At 42.3% G+C, this 26,356-nt stretch overlaps 1 protein-coding gene across 3 annotated transcripts in view; it reads right to left on the bottom strand.

The window, feature by feature from the left end:
* KCNIP2 (potassium voltage-gated channel interacting protein 2) overlaps positions 1-26,356 on the bottom strand; it is an 808,713-nt gene that overhangs the window by 20,255 nt on the left and 762,102 nt on the right. For all 3 annotated transcript variants that reach the window (XM_033943166.1, XM_033943163.1, XM_033943165.1), the window contains 3 exons: positions 13,485-13,609; positions 3,264-3,333; positions 187-257 (listed from right to left, as the gene is read on the bottom strand). In XM_033943166.1, coding sequence (XP_033799057.1) covers positions 187-257; positions 3,264-3,333; positions 13,485-13,609 — 266 coding nt within the window. The remainder of the gene's footprint in view (positions 1-186; positions 258-3,263; positions 3,334-13,484; positions 13,610-26,356) is intronic.

Below are 26,356 nucleotides of genomic sequence, written 5' to 3'. Positions count from 1 at the left end.
CTAATCTATGGACTTATCATCTGTTTCAAGCTTGTCACGTTCCAAACGTTGCGGTCAAATAACTTTTCATAAAGTAAGGGCCAACAATAGGTTTCTTAGTTGAAATTCCATTACATTTCAGTAATATTGATGGTTCCCATATATGCACACATATTGATTCTTACCCTGAAATTGTCAGAATCTCACCTCAAAACTGACAGACCCATTGTGGTCAGTGTCGAATGCATTGAAGAGAAAATGTGCATACATGCTTGAATCTGCAAAAAGAACAAATTAAAGAAGGAAGGAAGATTAGTTTAGTTTTTACATTTTAACTCCACTCCAGTCCATCCTACATAGTATTAACTATTACTAGCAAATGAGAAAATATATTTTAATTTACAGTCCCTATGCTTCAAGTCACTATTTTCTATCTGCCACTCAATGTGTTATTTATATGTGTATAAAGTAAAATTACATTATAAATGGTTATACAACCTGAGTGGCAATTTTAGAAAAGACTCTGTTTACATGTATATATATCTGCAACTTGCACAGATTTCAAGAGGACAAGTTTTGGATGCAATGTGGACTTTTAAAATACAAGTGTATTTCTGAAAATTTCACCACTAGTATTTAGATGGAAGATACACCTAAGCAGACCTTAATGAGAAATAGTCTGTATTGGGTTTGTTTGGGTTTTTTAAACACCCAGGCATAAAACACTGTTGCCCAATGTGGCCATGTTTCACCTGTCATCTGCATCAGTTAGTGATCAGTTTCAGCTTTCTCCCATAGATGCCAGCGCTGAGGGTGCTAGAGCACTCCCAATATTTTTTGCACCACTGCTCAGACATCAGAGCTCAAATCTTTCTGATGTAGAGCTGCAGAGCAAAGCAGGAAGTAAGGCTGTGTCTCTGGAGCTATTGCTTCTGCTTCTCCCTGCAGCCTATTGACCAGACATTCCAAAGCCAGCCAATAAGCTGCAAAGGAGGCAGGACCAGTGGCTTAGGAGACACCATTGATCAGACGATCTTAGCCAGCCAATAGGCTGCAGGGAAAAGCAGGACCGAAGGTTGATGTCTTCTGGTCCTACCTCCCCCTGCAGCCTATTGGTTTTAAGGAATGTCTGAATGATGGGCTAATAGTAGGGAGGGAGCAAAAGAGAGCAGCTGTGTAGGCCAGGCAAGCTTCCTATCTTTGGTCTAGCATAGAGAGGCGGAAGTGCTGAGGGAGGCACTAGGAAAAGAATGAGGAACTAATAGAGGAGCAGGGAAAGGAAAGAGTAGACACATGTTGTGAGAGAAAAACAGATATGGATTGTGAAAAGGAGAACAGAGCTGAAGTGAAGTGAATGTAATCTGGGGGGGGGGTGTTTGGCTGTGATACAAAGATAAGTGTGGTGAGGGATGGGCTGAAGAAAGAGAAACAGATAAGGACAGGGTGAGAAATTGTGTTGGATTCAAAGAGGAGGGGGCTTATAGGGGAGATTGGCTAAGAAAAGGGTTCTGAGAAGAGAGAAGATCAGGTTGCAGTGAAGAAGCATTAGGGGGTGAAGAAAGGGATGGAAGCAGCAGGAGTGATGAGACTAGGAAGAAAAAAAAATATTAACAAGCAACAAAAAAGATAATTTTTAGATTTTTTTTGCTCACGGTTCAAATCTATAAGCTGTTTCCCACAACTGAGCGAGCCTAAGAATTACTGGGTAGGATATATAATATTACTAATTGGGCTGGAGTTTTGGGTAGCTGTTGGTATCTTCTCTTTTCTTCCACCTTTGTAGTCACTGGGGGTCAACAAGGTATTTCAGTAGAAGGATGAGAAAAGGACAGGTTGTAGAAGAATGGAATACCATGAACTCAAAATTTCCCTTTTAAAACTTACTTTCTCTTGGCAGCTCTGAAACTAAGAGGGTTATGGTCAGGGATTGAACCATAGGCATTGGAACGGGGATGGCCACAGGGGCCGTGGCCTCCCCAAAAATTTAGCCCTGGTGGTCCAGAGGTGCAGCGGGCAGGAGCAAGCTTTCTGCGCTCCTGCCCGCTGCTAACCCGGTGGGTGGCGGGAGCCACGGGATGCGTTTTCTTCTGCTGCTCAGTGGCAACGAGCACGAACATGCTTTGGCGCTCTTGCTCAGTGTTGAGCGGCTTTTTGACTGGCTCCTGCAAATTCTCGTGAATCACAAGAATTTGCGGGAGCCAGTCAAAGAGCCGCTCAGCGCCGAGCAGGAGCACCAAAGCACGCTCATGCTTGTTGCTGCTGAGTGGCAGAAGAAAACGCATCCCGCGGCTGCTGCCACCCACCAGGTTAGCAATGAAGTAGGAGGGCAGAGAGGGGGACTGGGTGCAGAGTCTGACAGGGGAGTGAAAATGGGGCTGGGTGCAGAACCTGACAGGGAGGGTAATAAGAGAAGGGGGCTGGGTGTAGAGCCGGGAAGAGGGCTGGGTGCAGAGTCTGATGGAGGCAGGGAAGGGGGCTAGGTGCAGAGTCTGACAGGGAAGGGGGAGGGGGCTGGGTGCAGAGTCTGACAGGGAGGGGGCTGGGTTAAATGCAGTGCCTGACGGGGGGAGAGAAGGGAGCCTTAAATGTTATATGAAGATATTATTTGAGAAACTTGCCCAGTATTGATGAGAGGGGTTTTTTTTGTGTTTTGTTCTATTTTGAAAGATGGATGTATGGCAGAAAGTGAAGGAGAGAAAACCAGCAAATGGATAAGGTGGCCCTGGATACCCAGTTAAGAGCACAGGCAGAAGGAAGTGCAGCCAGAGATTGGGAAAGATGGTTTGAAAACCAAAATCACCAGATAACAAAGGTAGGGGAAATGATTTTATTTTCAATTTAGTGATTGAATTGTATCAGTTTTGAGAAGTTACATCTGCTGTCTATATTTTGCACTGTTAAGGAAGAAATGCATTTGTTTCTATTTCTCTGGGGTTGTACTGCCTAGAGTCTTGCATCTTAGGGTTTCGTTTACATATATTAGTACTTTTAGTTTGTGGTCCCATATTTCCATAGAGGTTATCTGTGTTCTGCTAGGAATGAATGTTGAGATGCATACAGTGTGCTTTGTGTAATTTTGTGGTTAACCATTATGTATTGTTAATAAGATTATATTGTGTGTATATATGAAAAATGGTATTAAATGCCAGTACTCAATATTATCCCCTACTAAACTTATCTAAAAGCACTTATACTGATATGTAGTCATTGTTTAGTTTTATTGGTAGGGGCAGGGGGTTGCATATGAAAACACTACCCAGAAAACAATTTACAAAAGTACTCACCTCCTTGTGGAAAGAACTGGGAGTAAATTTGTTTGAAATTTTCTTCATTTACAATGCCGCTAGGACATTCCTACCAAAAGTAAAAAAACAAAACAAAACACACACATAGGAAATAATCATTGTTTTCTTAAGTAAGATTTTAAGACAAGGTTTATTTTTTGCTTGTTATTGAACACAAAAAGAGGTTGAATTAGCACAAGCCTGAAATTGTGAGAAGTAACTCTGATTATGAGGACTTCAGCTGTGTCTTTTGTTCATGCATCTTTTACATAGTCATAATTCAATTAAAATGCATAACTATGTGAGAGTACATCTTCCAGTCACATAAATCATATTCAGGTCAGAAAGGGATGGGCATTCTGGCTATAAACTCTTCAGTCCTTTTTGACACAAGCATACCAAGTATATGGGGTAAAGATCTGGAACAATAGCTTATGCTTACTACTTATGGGGAATTTAGGAAACACCTAAAAACATATCTGTTCCTGAAGTACTTAGGTAGCTGATTTGTACAATCTTATTCCACAATAACTGATCTCTAGAGCTGTTAGTCACTAGTTTTCAACTTTGTTAGTTCTACTCAATTTGTAGCATCTTTTAATCATTGTAAACCGCATAGAACTTAACGGTCCTGCAGTATATAAACTGTTATATTATATTATTACTAGTCTTATAGCCCGTTACATTAACGGGTGCTAGAATATAAAAGGCCACACAGTTAATCTGAGTGGACAGTAACATTGGGCGACATCAAGGCCAGAAGATAAGTTAAAGGGGTGAAATAGGGGGTGGGATGAAGAGGGAAAGGGTAGCAACAGGAGGATAAATTTGATTGGAGGGTATTGTGAGTAGGTGATTTGAGGAAAGGAAAAAAGGGGCTGGGCATAGGATGAGGTGAGAAGGTAAAAAATTGGCGGCCTAGAGAAGAGAGTAAGGGTGAAAGAGCAAGGGAGGAGAGTAAAGTTTTGAGTTTTCGGTTTTTGCAGACTTACTTGTCGGGCTGTTTGAGTTGGGCCGTTGGAGTAGGATACTTCTTGGCTGGCTACTTCTTTGCTGACTGGTGGTGGGCCCGGGGGGGGTAACTTTTGCTGTTGGGGCGCGTGTTGCAGTTCCTTGCAGCCTCCCCTTTTACCCGCGGCCTGCTCGAGCTGCTAGTTCTTTTCTGCCGCTGTTCTTCTGTCAGCGAGTAGTGCGGGCGGGGACGTTAGCAGCGGTGTGCAGTGCGTCGGGTTTTTAAGCAGGTTCCTGTGTTGTTGTTTTTCTTCACCTGCGGCCTGCGCGACCGCCAATACAGCGCTGAGGGTAGTGTGGTCGCGGCCGCGGGCAGCTGTAAGCACGGCGACGGGGGTTTTGAGTGAGGCTTGGCGCGTGTGAAAGCGCTGTTCGGTGCCTTCACCCGCGGCTGGCTGAAGCGGCTCTGCAGTGTGTCCGGTGTGTTATTTAGTTGTGGACGCTGGGAGCTGCCTGCCAGGTGTCGGGTGTCCCTGTACAGCCAGGAATTGCTTGCTGACGCTTCTTTGAGCGTCTTTGTGTGTGTGTGTATGTGGGGGGGGGTTGTGTGTAGGGATAGTCACAGTGCTTTATTTTGTTTATGTGGGGGAGGATTGTGGGGATTGATTAAGTGGGATTGAGGTTGGTTATCTGCTTTTGAGGATTCAAACTGGTGAATGAATATCTGGGACAGAGGTTGTGAGGGTTAGTTTTCAAGATAGGAGGTGGGTTTGGGTTGGTACTGGGTGGCAATGGGTGGGGTCCGTAAATCTGGGGCTGGGGGTCAGCAGGGAGTGAAAGGGGGACAGAAGGGTAAGTCAGGGGTTGGTAAGAGAGTTCCTGGGAAGGCTGATAAGCAGCACCAGAAAAGGTGCAAGGATGGTGGAGCTAGACGGCCTGCTAAGTCCGCAGCCAAAAAACGCATTCAGCCGGCTGTGGCTCCCAGTGCACCGCTTGAGGAATCGCAAGCTCCTGAAGTGGTTCCAGTTAAGGTTCCTTCCACTGTCGGTGATGGAATGGCAGGAGATGCAGTGCCTAGTACCAGTGTTCCAGCGATACCGCGGACATCGGGTGAGTTGGTTCAGTCTTTGCTTACTGCTTTAGGGGAGGGCCGGGGGGGGTGAGGTGGGGGAGTCGTCGCTGGCTGGACAGTCATCGGGTTTGCAGCGTTCTGGCAAAAAGGCGCTGAGGAAAAGTCTGCGTGATAAAAAGTTTTTGAAGCGCTTGAGACATGTGGTAAAACGCATGGATTGGGAGAAGCGTCAGCGGCGATTAGTGGGAATGGATCCTTTGTTGGTATGGGAGTCTTCTGACTCAACAGGGTCTTCTCAGTCTTCTTCCTCTTCTTCATCAGAAGGGGAGGAGCGGCTTAGTCATTTAAGGATGACTGGGGAGGGGTTCCGTCCTAGTGAGGGTGGTGTGCCGGGATTATCTCGAAAGGGGCATACATTATGTGCTATCGCTCCTTTGGATTGCCATATTTCTCCAAAGTGGAAGAGAAAGATTTTGCGGGGCAAGTTTATTGATTTGTTTACTCTTTTAGCGAGGGAGGATACGGGAGCTCAGTCTAAAGAAGGTAATAAGGATGATACTAAGAAGAAAGGTGGCCGAGTTGCAAAGAATATATTTAATTGGTTATTAGGCTTTAACGTGTTTGCTAGTGTTTTAGGTGAGGCTCGTCCTGATTTATATCCTGGGTTATTGCGTTATGCAGATCTCATTTTGAGGGCTTATAGAACTTATGGTGGATGGTTTTGGCTTAACTATGATGAGCAGTTTAGGAAAAGTCTGGTGCGTGATAAAGCGGATTGTTGGGGGGTGAGGGATGTTGATCTATGGTTAGCGGAGATGACCCCTTCTCGGGGTGCGTCCTTTCGGACTGTTGGCGCCACAGGTGGAAATTTGGGGGGTGGACAATTTCATGGGGGACCGGTCGTTGGAGGGGCTCGATGGACTTCCCCAGCTTTGGGATTTGGGCCTGATGTGGGAACAGGACGGGGACTTGGGCCAAAAGGGATCCCAGACCCTCCTGCCCAATATGCATCCCCCACAACTGCCTCCCTGAATGCCCCCTCGAACCCTGTGACCACCCAACACCCCTGACCCCTCGCACTTACATTACGTTGGCCAGACTGATGTTTTTGAGAATGGACATTTTCCCTGCTGCTACTTTCAGCTTTTAGGGCCTTAGGCCTAAAGGGGACTTAGATGGCTTTTATTTTTATTATGCCCCTCCACGGAAGTGTGTAAAAAATATCCATTAAAAAATCCACAACGTAGACTGAGCAATCAGGAAGTAATGTAGATGTTTACTAATGCTTAAATTTGGCACTAGTTAAGGCCTTGTACTATATTAAACATATTTTGAAAGCTAGTGTGACGTACACAAGCTGATGTCAGACTTTGGCTTCTTGTGTCAAGACAGACAGAACACTAATCTCCTTTATCAGCAGTGAAAATAGAAGATCAGCAGGAACAGACAGTTTACAAATGGAGGTTAGCTGGAAAGAAGGCTTGGGTCCAGGTTCCTTTCACAAATCAGATGGGGTATTGTGGGTTAGTAGAAGACGACTACATTTTATTTTCTATCCTTGCCATCACCAATTCCAGAGAAACCCATTTCTAATGAGTATGTCAAGAACAATCAGCAACAAAGAGATGAAAAAACAGAGTTAAATGTTCTGTGAAGCTCAATTTCCATTTCCCTTGTAACCCTCTCAAATAGAAGGAATATTTTCTATAGCAAAACTCATAGGAAGAGATTGGTCCGTGACACCATGATTTATGGGGAGCTCTACCCTTTAGTTTAAGTGTACTTTATTTTTATGGTATCAATAGATGTAAAAATTGGCATTTATGAGCGTTGGAGTTAATACCGCCACTGCCAACGGTAAAAAAGACTAATGAGGCTTCATAAAAGGGGGGGGGGAAGGGGGTTATGAGGGAGGTAGCAGAGTAAGCATTAAAGCACAACTATATCCATCTGTGTGACGTACAGAAAGTATGTAAAGGTTCATGAATGGCATATTCTTCATATGCAAAAAAAACCCAACAATGCAGCGCTTAACAGTAAGGCCTCCTTTTATGAAACTGCCATAGCAGTTTCTAGTGCGGGGAGCCGCACTGAATTGCCCGCGCTGCTCCTGATGCTCATAGGAACTCAATGAGCGTTGGGAGCAGCGCGGGCCATTCAGCGTGGCTGCTCGCGCTAGAAACTGCTATCGCAGTTTTGTAAAAGAGGGGGTAAGTGTTCTTCATCTCGATTATTTTTCAGGCTATCCTACTTGTTGGAATTTGTTTTTTTCAGTTCAATAATTTTTATTAGTTATAATAATAAAATAGATCATAGATATGTAAAAGATCAAGAAAATATAATATAACATCAATACAAATAAGACATAAGTATGTATTAAAAGGTAAATAAAAACTAAAACAGCAAATTAACAATATCATTGTTAACGATCATTAATGATATTACAAGATACAGCAAAGAGAACAGCATGGATGTACACTAAACCCAATAAGACAGATACATTAAGTCATTATGATTAATTAGGCGCATAAATTAAATGGCTCCCATGTTTTATCAAAAGCTTTTAAAGCATTATACCTTTCAGCAGCAACACGCTTATATTTGGCAATTATATAGACCGTGTTCCACCAAGTTATGTATTCTACCATTGAAACAACCTTCCAATGTTGTAAAATATTTTTAATGGCCAGGTTGAGCAAGATTCTCAATAATTTTGAATACTTATCAGGTATTGGCTGCTGAAATACAGTGGTACCTCGGTTTGCGGGTAACGCGGTTTGCGAGTGTTTTGCAAGACGAGCAAAACACTCAGCAAACTTTTGTCTCGCAAACCGAGCACCGCCCCGATAAACAAGCTCTCAGCAATGGTGGCCCAGGGGTGAGTACCTGCCTGTGGGTGCTGCAGCGCTTTCAGCGTGGTGGCTTCCTTCCCTCAGAGTCCCTGTGCGGCTGCCCTCCCGCTTCGGCCGATGCCTCTGCCGTCCATCAGCGCCTCCCGGCTCCCGATCCAAGCCGGCTGCCATCCTGTGCGAGCATGCGCACGACCTCTCCTCTCCTGAGCCAAGCCAGCCGCTGCCCCGATAACACGCTCACCACATACAAGCACGCAGGCATCGCCACCCCCCCCCATTCACCCAAACATAAGCCCTTACTAGAAGGCTTTGAGCATGCGCAGATGCTCAAGGCCCAGCCCAGGCAAGAGGCAGGATCTTCGGGCTCCGGTACATCCTGTGGGTTGGTGCTGCTTGCTGATGCCAGATCATGGTAAGGGCTTGTGTTTGGGCGGGTGAGGGATGCCGGTTCATGCGGGTGGGGGGGGGGGGGGAGCTCGCAAATCGATGTGATGCATGATTTGCTCAAGTGTTTTGCTTGTCTTGCATAACACTCGCAAACTGCGTTACTCGCAAACCGAGGTTTGACTGTACAGGCCTGTGCCTAAGGCAGCAAAATTTGAAATGAAACGTGTCAAGAAAAGTGTGGAATAACTTGCAAGTTTCATTGCTCCACATCATTGTCTTCTTGGTTGGGTTGAGAACTTTTTAGTGGCCCCTCATATGTTTATGAAATCTGAGAGATTATGTCGTAGCCAACTCAGAAGCTAAGACACAAATCTGAACTGGTAGAAGCTCAAGCCCGAAAATGAATGAGATCATGACCAGTTTACTCTATTATACAACATCTGACAAGGAAATATGATACTAATAAGTTGATTTACATGGAGGTAATGTTATAACAGGGCACTTAATATATTATTAAGTTAAAAAATCTGCCCATTTTTACCAAGGACAAAAACTGTGTAAAAATAATCCAGGGTTGGGAATAGAACCCATTTCCTATAAGATAGCATGTAGCCAAATTTAAATAGGGCTTATATCATCAGCCTTTATTCCACATAGACAGAGAAGAAAAAAGTGAGTTTTGTTTATTGAAAGCTTCTATACCGCTAGAGTTTAGTGCACGCTAAATTGGCTAGCACGCCTTAGTGAAAGGATCCCCTAATGACTGGGGAGTCAATCAGAGTAACATATAGTAACATAGTAGATGACGGCAGATAAAGACCCGAATGGTCCATCCAGTCTGCCCAACCTGATTCAATTTAATTTATTTTTTTTTTTTTCTTCTTAGCTATTTCTGGGCAAGAATCCAAAGCTTTACCCGGTACTATGCTTGGGTTCCAACAGCCATAGTAACATAGTAGATGACGGCAGATAAAGAGATGACGGCAGATAAAGAGCAGTTTACATGAGCTTCTGTAATGGTGTTACAATACTTGAGCTTCTGTGAAGGAGCTCTATATTACATGAGCTTACATAATCTTTGGTAAAGCTGGTACAAAAACAGATTGAGATGGATTTTCATACAAGAGCATCTGTAGAGGTGTTACAATATAGATTTAAAGAGTTTCTGTGATGTATTTCAATATGATATTTACATACTATCTTCACTCTTTATATACATCAGAGAATACTATATTTACTCTCTATATATACTCATCCTATGTATTTACACATTTAATACTAGTATTGTATACTATGTTCATTCTATAATCTACTTCTTACATTTATAAATCAGTATCGTGCATTATGTATATTATAGAGTTACACATATCTGATCATTCTAGATCTGTACTTTTTGTCATATTCTCAAATCATCTTCCTAGTGGGAAATTGCTGGCAATTTTCTCTATGTTGCTACTTCCCCTGTCTGTTCTGTTATTAGTTAAAGCAGTCTGTAAAAAGAATAGTCTTTATCCCTTTCTTGAATTCTCTGGTGTCCTTTTCTAGTTTGAATTCCTTCGGAAGAGAGTTTCACCATATTGGAGCCATCCCTAAGAACATTCTTTTCCTGATGCTTTTGTATTTGATGTCTCTGAAGGAGACATTCCAGCAGGTATTCTTGGCTCGAGCGCGGGGCACGTGCTGGTGTATGGTTATGTAGTCTGGCTGCTAGATATTGCCTTCTGATAGACAAATGATTTTGTGTGTTAGCAACAACATCTTGAATTTTACCCTGCTTTCCATCGGGAACCAGTGTAACTCTTTCAGTAGTGGAGTGGTACTTGTCTGTCTTGTTTTTCCCAGCAGAAATCTTGCTGCCGCATTTTGTATTATTTGGATCTGCCTCATCATGTATTTCGGAATGCCCATCAGGATTGAATTGCAGTAGTCAAAGATTGATAGTACTAGGGATATTATTACAGTATTGCTTGATGGGTGAGGTAGGGTTTAAGTCCTCTAACCCAGTAGAGTTTGCCATATGCGTTTTTTATGATGCGTTGGAAAAGTGCTCTTCAATTGCAAAGTTATTCAAGTATGCCCTACATCTACCAACTGTACTTGTTCAAAATATGGATGCAAGTAATAAATGTTCCAAAGATGATACCAATATTTTCTTTTAAAAGTTGTAATCTGTTTTTCATAGTCAAAGAGTGATCCAGAATAACTCGCAACAATTTTATCTCCTAGTATGAATGCTTTGAAAGTCAGTGCCCTCTCCCTAGTGTCTTCCTTCACAGAAATTCCCAGTATTTAGGAGCTGTAGTGTACCAGGGGCAGAGAGGGGATCAGCAGAGCCAAAGGCTGCCACATGCGGACTGTGACCGTACAACTCCATACCCCTCCCCCACCACTGGCCACCAAGCCAGATACTCCACTGTTTAGGAGTATCCTTTCCACAAGGTGCCTAAGAAAAAGAGGCGAGGAGAAGTTGGGGACTAGCATAGCCAAGGTGTTGCATCTATTTTTACTCTACTCAGTTGCAGATTGCAGAGAAGTCACCTCAAGCCAACCTGACTTGAATAAGGTTAAAATATTTCAAGGGAACATGGAGAGCACCAGCAAGGAGGCTCTATGCTGGAGAGTACCAAGTAATAGAAGAATGTTTGAAACAAAAGGAAAAAGGTAACAACATCCTTTCCTTCGGCTGTGAAGAGAAAGAGAATCATAAAGCGTAAGGGACCTGTTACCCAGATGCAACCCTGATGGAATGGACCTGCTACCCAGGTATAGGGTTACCATATTTGTGAGGTCAAAAAATAGGACCACTGCTTCTCATTAGTCTCACCTCTATCCTGCCCCCTCCCACCTTTCACCTATTTCCTAAGTCCCCCTTCTTATTCTCTCAGTGGTCAAAGGGCTCAAAAAGGAGTTTTCATGTATTTATTTATTTCTTACATAGTTCTAGCCTGTGTAAAAACTAGACATAAAATAAATTAAAACATGCATCAAAACACAAATATATACAAAATCCCAATCAGCACCTTTTCACCCATCCATATCATTGCCTGCTCACTCACTATTGACCATTATAGTTTTTATTTATTTATTTAGGACAATGTGGGGATAGTTCTCAATAGATGGTAACTTATAAAATCGCCCTTCTGACATTCAAAACAATGCAGACCAACACACCAGCATTCATAGACAGAGTTTTGATCCCATACGACCCTCCAAGATCTTTAAGATCTATCTCTCAATATAACCTTAACATTCCTTCTTTAAAAATTATTGGCACACGTCGCACCTCCACTTTTTCCGTAACAGCCCCTACCATCTGGAATGCTCTTCCTTTATACCTAAAAATGGAAAAAAAACTTAAAAAATTTTAAAAGCAACTTAAAGTGCTTTCTTTTTAAAGATGCTTTTAACTGAACTATTGTATTTTAGTTATCAATTTTTACGTGTTCTTTTTTATATTGTTCCCCGGTCCCTTTTGTGTTTTCCTTATAGGTTCCTCACATTTTCTATTTCAATTGTATTTCTCCCCCCTTCCCATTTGTGTCCATGGCCTATTGGTCAATATTTACCTAGTTTGTACTGTTGTTAGTCTTGCAGTTTTTATAGGAAAGTATGCTTTAATTGTTATATTTTGTTTAAATGTTATTTTTTACCTTGTACAACGCTTTGTAGAATCGAAAAAGCGTTTAATCAAAAACTGAATAAACAATAAACAATGGCCTAAAGTTAGGCACTGGGATGATGAATGCTAAGTACAGATTCTACAGAATATTGGCCTAAGTTTGCATTTATATGCCTAAGTTTAGGCACAAGTTGTTACGCCTACCAAATGGTATAGATACCATCCACCCAATATTCAGCTGGTGGCGAGCGGCACATTCAATGTTTGTCGCCAGTGCTAAACCCAGATAGTCAATGCTGGGTCCTATCCCATCACCAGCACTGAATATTTTGGGTGTGCCTAAGTGTTATAGAATTGGTGCTAAGCGTATCCCATTATGGTGCCTGCTTCTTGAATCGAAGATATAGAATTGTCCTCTATATATTTTCTAATATGATTTGTGATGTCATTGTGCACTGTCTTTAAGTACGCATGCGCGGCGTTCTAGCGCCACCGGCGCCATTTTTTGATGTGCTACTTCAGACTGAATGCAGTGAGTACTATTTCGCAGATATATTGAGACAATTGTTGCATATTTATTTGATTGAAAGTTATAGCACTTGTCTTTTCTTTTTGCTCGTCAGCTATCAAAAAGTCCCCCGACGAAGCCAATAATCTGGCGAAACGGGTCCCGTCGGGCTCTTATCACTAATTCAGATAAGTGCATTACATTTTTGTTTATATTACCGATTAAAAAGTGAGATGTGTTGAATACACGACTAAAAAGTTTTTTGTTAATCGGTCATAAGAGGTTTGTGAGACCAATGATAGAGAACCTGTCCTGCCGAGTAACCATTGTAGAATTAAATATTCTTTATGGTGCAGGCTTCTGAGGTCTTTTCCTCTTGTTCAATACCAATCCAATTGCATGTAGAACCTGTATCTTTTTGTTTTGTTGTCTACATTTAAGAGGTTCTAATCCATTTCAGTTCCACAGTAGTTGTGCTCTATATATTTTCAACAAACAGAGAGAAGCTGTGGCCTAAAGGTCAGAGCTTTGGATTATGATTCAAGAAGTCCTACATCATGAGTTTGTCATGCTGCTGGTTCTTAATGGAACCTAGAGCAATTTGTTTTCATTTCCTTCTGCATCCTGGACCCAGGTATAAACAAGATGCCTGTGTTAATTTGGCTTTCCTGGAAAACAAACTAACCCCTTCTTTTGTCAAGCTGTGCTGCCAAGCAGCCCGTTCTATTCCCATGGGCGGTTCGACATTTAGCTCATACTGCTCAGCAACGCAGCTTGATTAAAGGGGGGTGGGGGAGGGGGTAAATTATTATTGAATATGCAAGGCACTCACATTTTTAAAGCCTCGATATAGGACCTGTAATTCCTTTTTGGTGAATTTGGTTTGCTCCTCTAGTTGCTCTAGGCCCTCAGGACGATGGCAAACGGTGGACAGTTCAAACTCATCTTCCACGTTATCTGTAATAAATGAAACAGAAAAGCCACATCTCAGAAACAAGTATGCGAAGAGAAAGAGGAGTACCAAAAGTCCCACCCTACCCTTCCTGGTCTCATCCCCAATGATTTGTTCATCATAGGATAAGGAAATTAGACAACCATATTGTAAAGGCACTACAAATGACGTAAGTACGAAGTGTTTCCTTTTATAGTCACCTAAGCTTATTGTATATGCAGCACTGAATGCTACCTAGTGCTCTGTGAGTGAACAGTTGTATGAACACATGTGCACTACAATTCATTTATTTCCAGTAATATGGTCACTGTTTAATGTTGTGCACATTAATGGTTACAATGCTATGTTTATTTTAATTCATTAGCAGTTGCAGAGTTCCAGTATGCAAATGCATTAAATCCAGAAAGTCGGAACTTTTCAAAATATTTATTTACGTATAAGCATTTTTAACACAGAATTACAATACAGGACATATGGACTGAAAAACATATGAATGCAAATTAACACACTGCAGCATATAGAGGGGAATAATCGAAAGGGACATCTAAGTCCGTTTACGTCCATCTCGCAAGTCATCCAAAGTGAAAAAACAGCTTAAGACACATTTTCGAAAGATACGTCCAACTTTTTTTTTTGTTTTGAAAATCGTCTAATTATACATCCTGACGATCTGATCGTCCAAACTGCTAAATCATCCATCTTTATACCACATTTTCGTCCAACTTTTCGTCCAAGTCCAAAATGCCTAGAACAAGCCCTGTTGGACGTGGGAGAGGTCTTCAAAGTAATGGACTGAACACCCAGACATGCCACCTAAATAGTGGGGTACCTTACAGGGCACTGCTGTGAACTTCACAAAAAGGGTGCCATGTCTTCTCCCTACAGCTCCCTAATAGATTACGGTGAGGCCCCCAAACCACTTCCAGAATCTCCTAGACCCACTTATCTACCACCCCAATAGCCCTTATGGCTGCAGGAGCCACTTATATGCCAGTACAAAAGGGTTTAGGGGGGTGTATAGGGCAGTGCACATGTTTAAGTATCAAAGCAGTGATTACAGGGGCTTATGGGCATGGGTCCTCTTCTCCATGAGTCCCTAACCCACCCCCAAGACGACTTAAGCTGCCTCTGGGCTGGACGACTAGGCTTTTCTATGCCAGGCGGCCAGGTGATGATGGTCTGGAGGCTGAATTTTAAAGGTGTGATTAATATTTTTATGGGGGTGGAGGGGGGGTTGGTGATCACTGGGGTAGTGTGTGGGGGTCTGTTTTATGTGTTTGCAGTGCTTATCTGGTGACTTTAGGTGGGTTTTTGTGACTTAGACCATGTTTTACATGGTGCAAGTCACGATGTCCAAGTTGCGTCTAAGCTCTGTTGTAAAACTTTCGGTTATACATGCTGTTCGACTAAGTCTAAGCCAGCCCACGTCTCGCCCAACTCCCGCCCTCGACACGACTCTCGAAACGCCCCGTTTAGCTTTGGTCGTTCAGTGGCTCTATGAAGTCCTAGGTTGTTTAGAAATACGTCCAAAGCCTGTTTTTATTATCGGCACTTGGACGTTTTTGAGAAATGTTCGTCCAAGTGCCGACTTAGGCCGGTTTTTGGACGTTTTTCTCTTTCGATTATGAGCCCCATAGTGCTTAAGTTTCAATTTTAACAATCCTAAAAGCACATATAAAAATGATCAGTTCTTATTCTCTTACATTCCAGCCAAGGTATTCATACATACGTACATTCAAACCACTGAAATTAAATGCTAGTAGAGATAATAATTAGCTCAATGTTGTAAAAGGAGAGGAAATTCCATCCTGAGTTTCTTTTGCGCAGAACTGTGGCTGCCATGTTTCTTCACTTGCATATATTCATATCTCATTTTTTCCTCTATCTTTATTTTCCTCTCTATTATTTTGCTAATTTGTTTGTTCTTTGGTACTTTAGTTAGATTGTGAGCCTTCGGGACAGTAAGGGAATTTCAAAGTACCTATTCTTTATTTATTTATCTTATTTTTATTGTCTATTTTCTGTAAACCGCTTAGAATCCTAACGGAGTTTAGCGGTATATAAGAAATAAATTACATTACATTACATTACATATATGGAAATAAGAGGTAGCAAGATGTAGATAACACCCTTTTATTGGATTATCTTCTCTATAACAAGCTTTTGAGAGTTATCCTGTCTTCATCAGGTCAAGTAAAGAAATAATACACTGGTTTTAAACAGTATAGACTCACCTACTCCTGGGGGAGGCTCTGTGGAATTGGAGAAGTTCTTATCTCTCACAATTCCATAGATCTCTGCATTGTTGAAACATGGTTAGACACAGGAGAGGAGGCATTTCCAACCTTTGCAATCCCACATGGATATTCCTACTACTATCATCATCATAAGGGAAAGGGGGGGCTGGCTGTTATCTCTAAATCTTCCTTGGTCTCTGTTACCGATTATTCTCCATCCAACTCAGTGATTGAATTTATTCAATTCAAAACTAATACTAATCCTGTTTCTGATTTCTTACTGCTGTACATCCCCCCTCCAATCACTCAAGATTTAACAACTCAGCTGCAATCCCTTATCCTTGAATTCTCCACTTTCAGCCATTTCCCAATAATCCTAGGCGACTTTAACCTTCATTTTTACAACCTTAATGATACTACCACTTCCTCTCTTAAATCATACTCAGGATCTTAGCTTATCCCCCTTAATCTCTGGACCAACACATTCTAGAGGTCATACCTTTGATATGATATTCGTACCATTAATCCAAATAGACAATTTCTCTAAACTTTCCACCCTTCAAGTTCCTTGATCTGACCATTTTCTTATCATAGCATCTTTCATTCTTCAATCAGCCTCCACCTCTCCCCCTTCCCAAAAAATATTCACAAGTGACTTCAGTAAATTAGACCCTTCAGTAATTGCCTCGTCATTTCCTTGACATCGACCTAAATAATATCTCCCTTGATAATCAAATCACGATCTGGGAAGAAATATGCCTATAATTTCTCGATAAGTTCACACCTACAGTTACCTGCATTATTTCTACCAAAAAACAGAAAAACCCATGGTTTAACTCAGACCTACTCCTCCTTAAACGTCAGCGTCGCTCTCTTGAGCGCAAATGGCATTCTAATCCTACTCTCTCTCTAATCTCCCAAAATACAAAGAACATTCCCTCTACTATAAAAGCTCAATTAACCTGCAAAGAAAAAATATTTCAACAAATGTATATGAGAAGCGAAGAACTCTACAGTATTATATTCCATTCTTAAAAAACTCACCATTTCAAATCTAATCAATCAATGTCTTCCAAAGTCTGCTCCATAGTCCAGAAACTTGCAGATTTTTTCCAGGATAAAATCAACACCATTTCGATTGGACCTATCAAGTCATACTTCCACATGCAATAGAGCTCTGGACGACATTGTCAATTCCTTATGTTCTTCCTTTTCAAACTTTACAATCCCCTCAAGTAATGAGCTCCAACAAATTATCCAAATCACTTAATTTAAGAGGAACCAAAGCGAAGATCATTCCCCCATTCTTATTAAAAAAATACTTTGCTAACTTTGCCCCATTCCTAACCAAATTCATTTCCCATTGCCTCAGCACTTCCTGCATCCCTAAGGCTTGGAAACACTCTATCATTCACCCTATAATTAAAAATCTCAAAGCATCTTCCCAAGACTGTAACAATTTCTGCCCTATTGCTAACTTGCCATTCTTTGCCAAGCTGGAAGAAAAGGTAGTATTCAACAAATCTTAAGTTTTGTTGAAAAAACTAACATTCTGCATTCCAACCAAACCGGATTTCACCAACATCACTCCACTGAACATTCATTACTAAGCTTGACCTCTTCCATCCAAAATTTTCTTGATCAACACAAGTCAGTAATTCTTATTTCATTGGACCTATCAGCAGCGTTTGATACCATTGATCATCAATTACTTTTGAACAGACTGTCTGTGTAAGAATCAAAGAACATGCCTTAGATTGGTTTTCCTTGTACTTTAAAGATCGAACATATACTGTAATGCTTAATGGCTCTACTTCAAAAACATTCACTAATCATTTTGGCATCCTGCAGGGTTCGATTCTGTCTCCAGGTATATGTTGTTTAACATATACCTGGCTCCGCTTCCAACATTATGCCAGTCTATTGGCTTTACATGTTTTGCTTATGCTGATGATATCCAGGTTATCTATCCCTCAAATATGAATGAAATCCAAGCCATTAATTCCAAATTATCTAACATTAAAAACTGGCTTAATGACAATATGCTGTCTCTAAGTACTTCTAAAACCAACTGCCTCCTCTTCCCTTGGAAAGAGGGCCTGAAGTTATCCTCTACAATCACAATAGACAATTCTCCAATCAATGAGATATCATCAACTAAAATCTTGGGCGTCATCATTGATAACAAGCTAAGCTACCATCAGCAAATTGGTGCAGTGGTTAGACACTGCTTCCACAGACTTTAAATGATCAGGTCCCTTTCAAAGTCTTCTAGAGCTAGCATCCTTCAATATCTTAATCCATTCACTAGTTATTTCTAAAATTGACTACTGCAATTCCCTCTGTAAGGGAATATTGCAAAAAGAAATCAGATGAACATAAGAACATAAGAATTGCCATTTCCGGATCAGACCCTGGGTCCATCAAGTCCGGTGATCCGCACACACGGAGGTCCTGCCAGGTGTACCCTGGCATAGTTTTAGTCCCCATATCACTGTATGCTTCTCAAGGGAGATGTGCATCTAAATTTACCCTTATCCATATCACTCTATACCACTCTCGCAAATGGCAAAAGACAGATGAAGATTGTCTATTTATTGTCTATTACTTTATTATCATATGCTATGAATAAAGGCACCGTGTATCTCAAGGGAGGGGGGAGGGCATCTTAATGTTGAGATTAGCAAGTTAAATACTATTAGCAATTTTTTTATTTTTAAAAGATTTTCCCAAGACTGCATCATATTCCACTATCTATACTGTATATCATTGGCATGATGACAAGTGGAGGGTCATATTCGAAAAGGACATCTAAGTCTGATTTTGATGTTTCCCGCTTACGTATCCAAAGTTGGAAGCACAGAAACATCCATTTTTTAAGCCAAATCCCAAATTTTGTTTTTGCTTTTTGAAAAGCGCTTACTTGGCCGTCTAGGCTGACAGGACATCAAATCCTTAGGAAACGTCCAAATTCAGACCATTTGGATGTGAGAGGGGCCAGCATTATGATCAAATGGCCACATAGACATGTCAGCAAAGCAATGACCTTATAGGGCACTCCTGTGAACTTCACATAATGGGTGCCAGAAGTACATCTAACCAAATACCCCTTATAATTTATGCTGAGCCCTCCAAAATACCCCCCCAAACCTACTAGATCCACCTCTTTTCCACCCCAATAGCCCTCATGGTTGCGGGTGGCACCTATATGGCAGTAGAGTAGGGTTTTGGTGGGTTTTAACAGGCTCACACTTTCCATCATAAATGAAGTGGTTAGAGTGTCTTATGGGCCTGAGTCCTTCTCTCCATGGTTCACTAGCCCATCCACCAGGTTACTTAAGACACTTGTCCTGTGTGATGCTCTACTAGGCTTTCCCATACCATGTGCTGCTGTTCTAGAGACAAGTATGTACTAGTGCTGCCCGATTCACAATTCAAATCGGTTCACCGATTCACTTTGGGTGAATCTCGAATCAATTTAAATTTTTAAAAAATCGGCTTCCTGATTTGGACCCTCTCCCCTCGCCCCCTAAAGCAGGAGTGGCAGCGCTGCTCTTGCTGGCCGCTGCTGCACCTGTTTTAGAGGGTGAGGAGGGAGGGTCAGTCGGGAAGTGCTGCGTCTGGCTTCCCTCCTGGCCTCCCCGAAGGACTGCACAACCCCACCCGGGAAGGCCTCAGAAGAGGGGTGGGACCACAGCAGAGGAATCAGCTCAAAGCACTGCAGTGCAAAGAGCTGTAACCTTGAGCTTCGGCTGAAGCTGTAAGGTAAACGGTTTGGGGAGGCCAGGGGGAACACGGAGGCCTTCCCGTGGGGTGCGCAGTCTTTCGGGGGGGGGGGGGGCAGTACTTCAGGGGGTGGGACAAGTCTTGGGGGGTGCAGGCCTTCAAGGGGTGAACAGGCCTTTAACGGGGAACAGGCCTTTAAGGTGGGGGGACAGGCCTTCAAAGGAGGGATAGGCAGGCCTGGGGGGGTAGTCCTTCGGGGGCAGTCCTTCAGGGACAGGCCTTGGGGGGGTGCAGGCCTTCAAGGGGTGAACAGGCCTTTAACAGGGAACAGGCCTTTAAGGGGGGGACAGGCAGGCCTGGGGGGCAGTCCTTCAGGGGGTGGGCAGGCCTTGGGGGATGCAGGCCTTTAAGGGGGGGACAGGCCAGGGATGGTGGCATAGGCCTTCAAGGGGGGGGGACAGGCCTTCAGGGATGGGGGTGCAAGCTTTCAGGGGGGGACAGACCTTCAAGGGAGGGGGACCCTGGTGTAGAAGTACACGGAGGGAGAGAAGGGGGGTTCAAAGAGATGTGCATATGCCAGACTTTTGGGGTAAGAGATAATGGGTCTAAAAATAGAGGAGAGGGAGAGAGATGATGGACAATGGGATCTAGGGAGGGAAGGAACAGAAAGGGAGAGAAGTTGGACACAAGGGATGATGTGGAGGGGGATAGAGATACTGGATAGGAGGGTAGTTGGGAAAAGAAAGGGAGAGATGGTGGACCCTGGGGTGGTGGGGAAGGAGGGCAAGATGCTGGATGAAAGGGTAGTTAAGAAACGGTGGATCTGTGGATGGAGATGAAAAAAAAGAGAGATGCCAGACCTCCAGAGGAGGGAAGGGAAATGGAAGGGGAGGACAGAAATGGTAGATGGATGGTTAGAACGGAGAAAGAAGAAGACCCTGGCAAGCAAGTTATCAGAAGACAACCAGAGCCTGGGACCAACAAGATTTGAATAATGACCAGACAACAAAAGGTAGAAAAACTAATTATATTTTCCAATTTGTAATTACAATATGTCAGATTTGAAACGTGTATCCTGCCAGAGCTGGTGTTAGACCACAAACGTGAGCTAGGATTTAACAGAGAGAGGAAAAGTCTTTTTTTGTTTGTTTATTTTGTTTACACCACAGCGCCAGTGTGGTTAGGAGAAGGCAAAGGGGGTGAAGAGGCTATAAAATAAACCCACGAGGATGTTTGAAAAAAAAACACCCAATTGGGCAGGAAAATTGATTCGAATCGAATCGAAAAACCAATTCAGTAGGCTGAATTGAATCAAATTTTTTTTTCCTGAATCGGGCAGCATTAGTACGTACTCTTTCATTCAGATTTTGTTTTTGGGGGGGTGGGAGGAGGTTAGTGAGCAGTGGGGAGTGTGTAGGGGTTCATTTCTTAATGTATCCAGTGGTCATTTGGATACCTTTGTAGCACTTAGATGCTTCTAATACAGGTCTAACTCTAAACATTTAAGTACCATCCAGGACGTCTTGGCAAAGGTTTGATTATCTTCACAAGGAATCCAAGTTAAACCCATCCAAAACTCAGCCCCTGAAACTCTGGAGGTCCAGGAAAATGGTTTTGATTATCAGTACTTGGACATCCCAGCGATTAGGACGTCCAAGTGCCGACTTAGGCAGTTTTTTGGACATTTTAGTTTTTTTTTTTTTTTTTTTTTTTTTTCAAGTTTTATAACATTATTACATATACATAATAATAAAGTAAGGAGCATAAATGAAATTAATACATCAACCACAAGACTATCACATAACTTCCTCTAGTCCTCATAACTATGGGAGGGCAAGTACTATATATTCTAACAAATGTCATATAAACATGATCATATAGATCAAAACATATTAGTGTTTAGAAATTCAAAACTCCAAATAATTAATTATGTGGTAGCAGAGGAAATACTAATGGATTCTTGATGTTGCAAAAATTGTTCTAATTGAGTTGAGTCCCAATAAACATAATCATTTTCCTTAAATGGACATTTTAGTTTTTTTGATTATGAGCCCTATTGCCAACCAGTGTTTAAGCACAAATGACTAATCTGGACAAAGTGGCAGGTGCAGCCTTGCCTTTTTGCCCAAACTGGATGGATCGTGCAGGTCTTTATCTGCTGTCATTTACTGTGTTACTGTGCTCAAATTCAGGCCAGCATGACAAAAAAAGAGGAAAACTCCTCAGGGACATAAGAGTCCCATTCTCCTCTTCTTCCCTTGATAGCTACAAATGAAATATCACCTTTACAGCGGCATGCTTCTCTCATTCTCCTGAGCTGGCGCCGAAGAGAGTTCTGCATGTGGTCCACTCTTCTCTTCCTCCTGGTCTCAGTACTGACTGGGTAGACAGTGCTGAGAGTATCTCCTTGGCATCTTACACATGGAGACTGCAATGCCATTGGCAGGCATGGTGTAAACATTTTGAAAACTTGCATAGTGGTTCTGTTAACCTCATGATGACCAAGATTAATAGAGTTGACCCGTTAGTTTTAAAAATAATTGCGATATGCTGGCAGGCTTAGACAGTCTTCACCTAGCCGTTCTGCTTAAATTCCTTTAGGCTTCCAAGCATGTTTGTGAGACCAAATACTGGTGTGTGGGGTGTATGTTAGGGAACCAAACTATCCAATGTATTGTTGGGGTTCATTATTTTTTTCATTTCAGAGCTGAGTGTATTGAAATACATTAATGTAGCTACTTCTGAAGGAGTCTGGGACTGGTTTTCCTAAGTGTTGAACTAAGTTTTCTCTTTAATAAAATGCTGAATTATGTTTAGCTGCAGACCTAACTTATCTCATGTTCTAGCCTGCCTGCACTGGATGTTTTAGCTTGGGCATTCTAGCTTCTTATGGCTATCTCAGCATACGATATTGTATTCTGCCCTCCTGGACATGTAACAGAAAGACTGCAGGGCTTAGATAAGTGACCTGCTAGTGACCTGCTAGTGTGAGCTTAGGACCAATGATTGTTAAGAAAAGTAACACGTGAAAAGTTTTTTCTAGAATTCACTTGTATAGCCAGAAGAATGTATAAATATCTCTGAAACTTCCTGGTTTCGGGACTTCTGAAGCCAGCTTCGGCTCAGGGGTCCGCATATGCTGAATAAACATCTGTGCTTTCTTCAAGTCTCTAAGTTTTGTGGCTGCCCAAAGTGACCTTTCACTTCAAGCGCTGTCTATAGTGAAAATGATGCTGTCATGCTAGTTATTGCACCCTTTCCTAGGAAGTCATTTTGTTCATGATAACTCTTACATTTTTACTAGGATAACACAGAGGAGTATTTTCAAATGGAGGTCCAAGTCTGAATAAAGATGCCCAGTTCATAATGTCCAAAACAGACGTCTGTCTCGCAAGTATTTTCTAAAATATGTGAGATGGATATCCATGTGCTGAGGAAATCCAGCAAGAACAGACATTTTACACACTGGAATATCCAACATATGGATGGCAAAAAAGCAGCAACAAGGATGTCTGTCTGGAATGGCCACACAGACCGTCTCTGCAAAGCAGAGGGTCAGCCTAGTAGTTAGTGCACTGGACTTTAAATCAAAAGCCATGGGTCAAAAAGGTGCCCTGATTGAGCAACTGACCACTTAACATTTCCTTAATCCCTCAGTACTTGCGGTCCCCATTCTTCTCCCACTTTAACTCTTTTATTTTGTAACTGTGAACCCTCCAGGAATAGAAAGAAATATATTATACCTGAATGTATACTATTTTAATAGTCTTCAGGCTTGCAGATGGCATATATATATTTAGGAACAGTATGTATATGGGAGGGGAAGACATCTTATAGGGAACTTAGCAAGTAAAATGAATAATTACTGGATTGTTGGTTCAACATTGAATTGATATGCGATTGCTGAGCATGCAGGTCTTTTATCTGTCGTCATTTACTATGTTACTATGTTTTGTTAAGAATGCCCAACATACATGAAGCTGTCATAGAACCTGATATACCCTTTCAGTTTCACTTTCAAGGGAGAGGAAGGGGGACAGCAAGTACTGAGGGATTAAGGAACTGTTAAGACTTAATCCCTCCAGTGGTCAGTTGCTCAATCAAGGCACCTTTTTTGCATGCTGGATATGACTAAAGTAGGTCTAAGTTATGATGTCCTTTTTAGGCACGGATATTTCTTCCCATTCAGAAACTGCTGTCGGATATCCTGATTATGGGCCCACCCTAGCCCTCTCCACAATGCAGTGTTGGACATCTCTTTTCTGCTTTTGCACAATTGAGATTTGGACATTTCAAGTGCATGGAAGTCCATTTGGGCATTTGAGACATCCATATGCTTTGAAAATTAACTCCACAATTTTCTGGTTATTCAAAGACATCAGTACATGTGAACATGAAAAGGAAGATCAGCAATCTTGTGCATCTAAATATTTCCATGTGATATAATTTATCCTGCTGATCTTGCAAGGCTGTTTGTAAAATGATAATATATTCCATAATTTCTGTCAACTGATTGAAGTGTACGAAGTTCCATGTATTCCTCTGAAGTATTAACATCGCCATGTATGGAGTAGAGAGTTGTGCGGGGACAGAAATCCAACCCATCCCCGCCTGTCCCCGCCAGGATCCTCTCCGTTCCCACCTATCCCCACAAGGATCCTCTCCGTCCCCACCCGTCCCCGTCAGGATCCTCTCCGTCCCCACCCATCCCCGCAAAGAATTACCTCCATCTCCGCCCATCCCCATTAAAAAAGCAGCAATTACTTCTGACAGGATCATCAATTCCACAGTTTCTTTTGCTGTTTTCCTTGTGGAATCTCTTTGGTGAAACCCTTTTTTTGTTTTCTGTTCAGGTAATTAACTTAGAAACCCCCTCTTTTACTAAGGCTGACGTGTCCATTATATTATATGGATGAACCCTGCTTCCAAAGCCTTCCATCCCCGTGAGAGTCCCGTTGGCTAGAGGGGGGTCCCCGTGTGAGTCCCATGGGTTAGGGGGGGATTCCCGCGATCCCCGTTCCCGTGCAGATCTCTAGTATGGAGCTCTTGTATTGTGTCCTTTATGTGTTAAACATTTTCACCTTCTTTCAGTTGGTGCCATAATCACAAGGTGTCCAGAAAAAACAGGATGCCCAATATTTTTCCACAGAACCCAAAAATGTCTTCCAGCACAGAAGCTTCTGCCTGAAATTTGAGACATTTCGGAGTACTTTATTTCTCAACAAGATGGAGCTCCAGTGCATTTTGTTCGCAAAACACTTGAGTTCTAACCCTTCCCCCCCACCCTTTTACAAAGCCGCGCTAGCGTTTTTAGTGCCGGCCGTGGTAACAGCTCCGAAGCTCATAGAAGCACGGCTTTGTAAAAGGAGGATTTAATTAGTAAAACCCCAGAATTAACTGAGCCAACAGCTTAGTGGCGCTGAAGATTTTGTGAATGTGTCAAGGTTGAAGGAAGAGACTTTGAACATAAATAAAGGAAAAAACACATTGTACTAAGGTATTTTCAAAGGTCATACTAAATGTTTAACCAATTGGAAAATATTTTGAAGTTGCTTAAGGGATCCCATTTTTTCTGGACACCATTTAATTCTCTAGTGGGTCATAAAGTGTAAAGTTACATTTTTATCCCGTATAGTCAAGGAAATACATTTTTACAGAAAGGGTGATAAGATGCATGGAATAGCTTCCTGGTAGAGGTGGTGGAGACAAAGACTGTGTCTGAATTCAAGAAAGCAAGGAAAGGGGGAAACGGATAGACCTCTGTGGAATGCAGAGGCCCCCTCTTTTCCTCTCCTTTATGCCAGGCAGCTGCCTTATTAGGATGAATATTGACTACGAATTAGCATATCTTAGAAGGCTCCCCCTCGCATAAGTGCCGCCAGCTGAGTGTTTGGTTGTCTGGGGGTATGACTGTGGAGTGTATGCTGTCTGATTGTTGTGGTTTGAGGCCGAGTGCTTGAGGTTTGTGTGTGGTTGATTGGGGGTTTTGTACTTCAAAATGTCAATTGCGTTGGGCATCCAGCCATTGGGTTTCTGTATTGTGACCATCTGCTGTTCTGGTTTTTCATTATTGTTTTCTCTACCTGTTATGTTTTATGCTTGTTTTGACCCTGGTTGTTGTTCCCTTTGCAATTGTTAATAAAGACAATTAAAAAAAAAAAATAAATAAAAAAAGAAGGCTCCTCCTAAATAGAGTTACCAGATGTCCAGATTCAGATGACTTTCCAAAACCCGGCACTTTGTCTGGGTTTAGAAAAGCCTCCTCAATTCACGTCGGGAAGGGTCCTCCCAGTCCGACGCGATTTGTAGACAAGAGTGGGCAGCGGGGACCGGCGGACAAGAGCAAGCAGTGGGGGGGAGGGGGGGGGCAGGGCTAGGGTGGGACTGGAGGCGGGATTATGGCAGGGATGGGCAGTACTGGGCGGGCCTGGGGGGGCGGGTCCAGATTTTCTGATCGAAAAATCTGGCAACCCTACCCCTAAACATCTGGGCCTAAGGCAAGTGCCTAGTTTGCCTATACCTTCATCCTACCCTAGGGACAAGATCAGCCATTGCATCTAGAACTTGTTTAACTTTCTTAAGAAAAACAGGACCTTCTCAGCCTGTCTGTCTTCACATATCTGTGCTTTTTACTTCTAGTATTGAAAGACCAACTGAACAGTAACTACTACTTGTGAATTCTATTGCCAAAGGCTGTACTGATGCGGTGCCTTAATCTGAATGATTTAAGAATCACATGACGAGTGAGTCTTATTTCCCTCATGACCCTGGTTCTTCTGTCTGGATTCT

Source organism: Geotrypetes seraphini, chromosome 4 (genome assembly GCF_902459505.1).
Source record: "Geotrypetes seraphini chromosome 4, aGeoSer1.1, whole genome shotgun sequence".
Classification (NCBI taxonomy): domain Eukaryota; kingdom Metazoa; phylum Chordata; class Amphibia; order Gymnophiona; family Dermophiidae; genus Geotrypetes; species Geotrypetes seraphini.
This window is presented reverse-complemented; position numbering and strand designations above follow the sequence as displayed.